We start from the raw sequence: 6,332 nt of genomic DNA on the forward strand, positions 1-6,332 counted from the left end.
AGTTCAATATCATATAAGTATCCTATTTAAAAGTTAGAAATTTTCATAGGAAAAAGTAGCAATAAACTAGGTCATCTAATATATTTCTAAATTCTAATAAACAAAACCACAAATTGCGATGGTTTGTTATAGAATTTTCAATAGTCAAATCAGATTTCAATCTATTCAAAATAGTGTTGTCCGCAAATAAGTGCAACAAACTAATTTCAAATGGTTTTTAGGGAATTTTTTTGAACTCCTTTGTTAACACTATAATTTTATTTTCCTTCTTGAACTTGTTATGAATGAAATAGTATATTTTTGACACCCACATTTTGTGAGTACCCATTCTTACTTTTATTCAAAATCATTCACAATAACTTGAAGGAACAAAGTAAGATGCTACAAAAAGAAAAATTAAAGACAAAAATATGTATCAAAAAATGGTAGGACAAATCTATGTACCAACTAATCCTATTCTTTTTACACCCATAATTACTTACACACTCCAATTTTGTTGATGATTGAGTGATTGATGGGTGAGTTTCAAGAGAAGCTTGTGTCATTGTATAGGAGCAAATGGCTTGTGTTTGTGGCCGCAATGTGGTTACAATCATGTGGGGGGATAGGGTACTTGTTTGGGAGCATATCACCGGTGATAAAAGAATCCCTTAATTATAACCAGAAGCAACTTTCTATGGTTGGTATGGCCAAAGATCTTGGTGACTCTGTTGGGTTTGTCACTGGTATTTTATGTGAAATCTTGCCCCTTTGGGGTGCAATTCTTGTTGGTTCTCTCCTCATCCTTTTTGGCTATGGCTAGGTTTGGTTGCTTGTCACTAGAAAAGTAGCACCTCTACCCTTATGGGCTGTTAGTGTTCTCTCTTTCTCTTTGTGCACATATACGTACACACGCCTACATTAAAATCAGTCACCAAATTAGTGACTCTTATAAATATTTGTTGCAATATGAAATGTACATTAATGAGTTAAATAATATATGTATTTATATACATTGAATAATGCTAGGTAACCAATAACTTTCTTAAACAATGTGAACAACCACTAATCAAATCAAAACACACTACACCTCTAAATTACCCACCTAAATATTAATATTAGAATAACCATCCACACACCTAGTGAAATGAACATCCGATATATCCATTGTTTATATTATTTAGTATTTTCATTGTCTACCTATACTTATCCTACACAAATACATAATGACTAATTTAATAGTTAATTTCAATATACACACATAATTTTTTATAGAAAAGTCTTTTCCTTCAATTTCTATAAAAAATCATACTTCAATCTAGGCTTGTAATGTAGTACTAATTTTGATCTTTACTGATTTGAATTAATCATTTTCTGAAAATCCTCCATATTTACCCCCATAAACTTACTGCCTTCTGAAAACTCAATCCATGTTTTTTGTATCAATTTAATTTTTTTTTTTGTGAGAAAACCTAAGATGCTACTAGGCTAATTCTAGAATCAAATAGTAATATTGATCTTTACACCCTACCCAACATGTAACCAACATACACTTGATATAAAGTTATAAATATAATGATTGATGCATGTATGTTTTCTATGAATCACAGTCAAGTAATAAGAGGATTATCTATTTGTATGCAGATTTGTGCTCTAATATTTATCGGAACAAATGGCGAAACGTACTTCAACACAGTGTCCTGGTGTCATGTGTCCAAAATTTTCCAAAAAGCCGAGGTCCTGTGGTTGGAATTCCGAAGGAATTTGCAGGACTTAGTGGTGCAATATTAACACAAATATATGCAGTAATCCATTCCCCTGACCACACATCATTGATATTTATGGTCGATGTTGGTCCAGCCATGGTGGGAGTAGGCCTAATGTTCATTGTTCAACCAGTTGGAGGGCGCAAACAAGTGCGTCTATGTCCATCTGATGACAAAAACTTCGCATTCATCTATGGAGTGTGCCTCCTATTGGCTGCTTACTTGATGGGAGTCATGATTGTCCATGATCTAGTTTACTTGAGTAACACGGGAATCACTATTTTCACAATCATCTTATTCTTGATCTTCTTTGTCCCCTTTGCCATTCCCATTTTGCTAGCTTTTGGCAAAAGTTAGAAGCCGAAACCTCCAGAGGAAGAGGCATTTCTTCCTATGGCGCAAAGTAATAAGCCCATGCAAGAGTTTGAGGAGGCATTGTTAAGTGAGGTGGAAGAGGAAAAGCCCAAGGAAGTGGACTTTCTTTCGGCGCAAGAAAGGCGAAAGCGAATGGTGCAGTTGCAATCGAAGCTAGTCTAAGCAGCAGCAGAAGGAGCAGTGAGAGTTAAGAGGAGGAGAGGGCCCCACAGAGGAGAGGATTTTACTTTGAGACAAGCTTTGATTAAAGCAGACTTTTGGCTTCTCTTCATTTCCATGATCATGGGCTCTGGATCTGGCTTAACAGTAATTGACAATCTGCGTCAGATAAGCCAGTCTCTTGGATATAAAAAAGCACATATTTTTATTTCCTTGGTTAGTATTTGGAACTTCCTCGGTCGTGTTGGAGGAGGTTACGTCTCTGAGCTTCTTGTCGGGTACAAATTAAAAAATAGATCATATACTAATAAAATGATCAAATTGGTTCCTGAATTTACTAATTGTGAATCTCCATCCCTAATTCAATTGTCATTAACATAGGGCTGACGTAAATTATTACAGTATTAGTGTGATAATCCTAACGATAAGGTAACGTGACTAAAATTTTAGTAACATCATCGGTACTTTAACTTTCCATGTCATCATTGTGTTAACAGCAGTTGAAATAAAGACTAATAGAGATTCACAATTTGTAAATTCAAACAGAAAATTTTAGGGATCAAACAGACTAATACCTCTCTATCATATAATTTGTTTTTCCAATTCAATTACATATTTGCTTATTCTTCGTTCAGGGATTATGCGTATCCAAGACCAGCTGCTCTCGCAGTGTTTCAACTTATCATGACCTTTGGGCATGTCTTCATTACCATGGGATGGCCAGGGTCCATGTATGTCAGCACTCTACTCATTATACTTGGTTACGGTGCTCATTGGGCAATTGTTCCTGCCACTGCCTCTGAATTATTTGGTTTGAGAAACTTCGGTTCCTTGTACAATTTTATTACTCTGTCAAACCCCATGGGAACTCTTGTCTTCTCGAGTATCATTGCAAGCAAAATCTATGATTATGAGGCAGAGAAACAAGCTCGAGGTCTTCATGCTAGTGACCCACTAGAGTGTAATGGTTCCATATGCTTTTTCCTCACTTCCATCATCATGGCTGGGTTATGTATCGTGGGGGCACTCTTATGCATGGTTCTAGTGTTCCGAACAAAGATTGTTTACGCCAACCTATATCGTAAATCTTCTCGCCATAATTTTCGATAGTTCAATTTTTTTATAGAAAGGGGTTGCAAAAGTCAAGCATATGCATGTGACAGAATTTAACTTGAAGAAGAAAATCAAGGCTTTCAATTTGGTAACTAGAGTTTTGCTAGATAGCATGCTTATGAAAAATGCTGTGTCAGTTGAGATCCGTTATATACAATTGTGTGAAAAAATGCGACATGATGTGTATCATGCTTTATCTAACCTAAGTTCAAATTCATTATATTTTTGTAACTTAATTCTAAATGTCACACTTTTGGAGGTCTGTTTGATTTTTCTTGTATTGAGAAAAATTTTCGGAATATGATTCTGTTGCTGATTAGAAAACTCTTATATGGTCTCCCATCGAAGAAGAGTCATGGTTCACTTTGTTGGTTATGTGCATACTAATGCATCTTTTACGCTAAAAAACATTTTGTTCATTCTTATGTTTAATGTAACTTAATATAAGAAAAAGTTGCCCACCCTGTTAAGTTTTGACTCTTTCCACATACAAGAGATCAAGTAGAAGTAACATGATGGAATTTTTGTAGGAAATCTTGAACCCAAAACTCATCACAAAAAAAGTCTACCTAATTAACACCTCTAGCTAATTTTTTAATAAATCAGAAAATTTTATAAAAAAAAAATCTAAAATTTAACCAAAAAAATATTTAAAATTATTGAAAAAGAACATTCAAAATCCAACAAAAAAAAATCTAAAATCAGTAAAAATAACATCCAAAACCTAAAAAAATATTTAAAATTATTGAAAAAAAACATTCGAATTTGCGAGAAGCTCCAACTAGAGACGAGAACAGCGTATTTGACGGCAAGGAATATTTCTTGTGCTACGACAGCGGTGGTATTCTACGATGAACGGCGACGCTGGAGGAAGAACGGAAGAAACATCTAACACCTAACAAAAATATTCGAAATCAGTGAAAAAGAACATTCAAAGACTAACAAAAAAAACATCCAAAACCTAATAAAAAGAATCAAAACCTTAAAAAAAAATCTAAAACCCAACACAAAGAAACATCTAAAACAATTTTCAAAAAAAATCCAAAATCTAAGAAAAAATATTCAAAACCTAACAAAAAGAAATATCCAAAACGATTACAAAAAAAAATCCAAAACTAAAGAAAAAAAAAAGAGCATTCAAAATCATTGCAAAATAGAGCATCCAAAACCTAACAAGCAAAGCAGTAAATAGTGATGGTGGAGGACAGATTATAGTGCAATAGTGAAGACAGCCGTGTGGAGGAGTGTTGTTGTTTGGGAAGAAGCCGTGAGAGAGGAAAAGGAAGGATGATAGTTTCAAATCTTTTTTACTGTAAAGGAAAGAGTAAAAATTAGCTGTAGTTGGTTCATACCCTAGTTGGTTAACTAACATAATTGCTCTTTATAATAAGATGTGTCATATGTCATTCACTACAAGAAAAATGCTGAATACCATCAAATTTAGTGTTGGATTTACCGACGGATTTGATAATAAATTTTCGGGTAAAAAATTACTGTCGAATTCTATTTTTCGACTGTAATATTTGGAAGGAAGAAAAGATTCATTGGCATGAGCATTACCGTCGAATTTATTGGCGGATAAATTTGACAGTAACATTGATTAGAGAACATGCATTTTAGAGCACCCATGAAGCTTTAACGTTGAATTTATAAATCCGAGGGTAAGCATGCCCTAAATTCGAACTGAAAACCCTCTTGCCTCTAATTTCAAATTACTCTCTCTACTCACCCTCTCGCCTTCTATGCTCTCTCTAATATTCTCTCCAGAAGCACCCTCTGACGGTTCCCTCTCAACATCTGGCTCTCCTTGTTCGTCTTTCTGTGTCGGTTCTGCCAAACTGCCGCTACTGTTTTTGCCGCTGCTCCCTCCAGGTAGCACCACCTTCTCGCACTTCTTAAATTTGGTTCTAACTTGATATTATGAATTTCTGATGACTGTTAATATTGGATGGTGTTAGAAGTTGAGAATAGATTTTGAAATGATTTATTTATTGTGTTGTTTGAATTCTACATTTTAGTAAGTACTGGTAATTAGGGCTAAGATGATAATTTAGGATCAGTTATAGAACTTATAAAAATTAGTTTAATGATGAAAAAATTAAAATACCTAATTAGTCAGGTACTCAAGTAATTAGTTAACAAAGTAAATCATATAAGTCCTAATAGAACTTAAATTTAGAGACAACCACATATTTTTAACATTAGCTTGAATAAGGTCTAGTAATTTATACAAACTAGAATTTAAAATTTTTATTTGAATTTAGTAAACTATGTGAAGTAATACTTTTTAGAGTGATTTAGGCCTTTGGTTTAATATTTTGGTTAGAATCAAAGTTTTAAGCTTAGATAATATTTAACCTTATCAATCTAAGAGTGGAGTTAGAAAGAGAACATCATTGATATTAGACTAAAATAATTGGTAATTTAGTATCCTTAAGGTTAAGTAACTAAAGATTGAAAATAAAAATGTGCTAAATTAAAATCTTTATTGAATTCTCAATGCTTGATGATATGCATGCTTTATTAGTTCTAAAGTTTGAGAATAGATTTTCTGATGGATTAGTTAGGTTTAGATTCAAGGGTTCTAACTTTGTAAAGTTTCGTATTTTATTATTATTTGTTAAGTTATTTTTTATGTGTTGTGGCTATTTTTGAATTTTAACTTATGATTGATTCTCTGTAGAGTTTGTTTGATTATTGTGCGGTTTATCACCTTGAAGGTTAGCATTTTTTATAGGGAGGGGGAGAGTTTTTATTGGTATTCCTGGAACTTCTCAATCGTCCCCTCTACTACAACCACCCCTGTGACATCACAGGCAATGGGTGCACATGAAGAACCAGCCATTTATCATAGTCCCTAATCCCAACTACATGACTCCTTCTGCTACGCCACCCTGCAACCAGGAAGTCGTCCAGCTGCTTCACTAAAGTGGAATCCTC

General features: G+C 33.9%; 1 protein-coding gene across 1 annotated transcript; it reads left to right on the forward strand.

Annotated features, from left to right (window-relative positions):
• LOC107647408 (protein NUCLEAR FUSION DEFECTIVE 4) lies at nt 515-3,389 on the forward strand. Its single transcript, XM_016351482.1, is given in 4 exon segments — nt 515-850; nt 1,624-1,672; nt 1,675-2,557; nt 2,915-3,389. Coding segments are annotated over 4 exon segments (1,743 nt in total).

The sequence above is a fragment of the Arachis ipaensis genome, chromosome B06 (assembly GCF_000816755.2).
Source record: "Arachis ipaensis cultivar K30076 chromosome B06, Araip1.1, whole genome shotgun sequence".
NCBI classification, from domain to species: domain Eukaryota; kingdom Viridiplantae; phylum Streptophyta; class Magnoliopsida; order Fabales; family Fabaceae; genus Arachis; species Arachis ipaensis.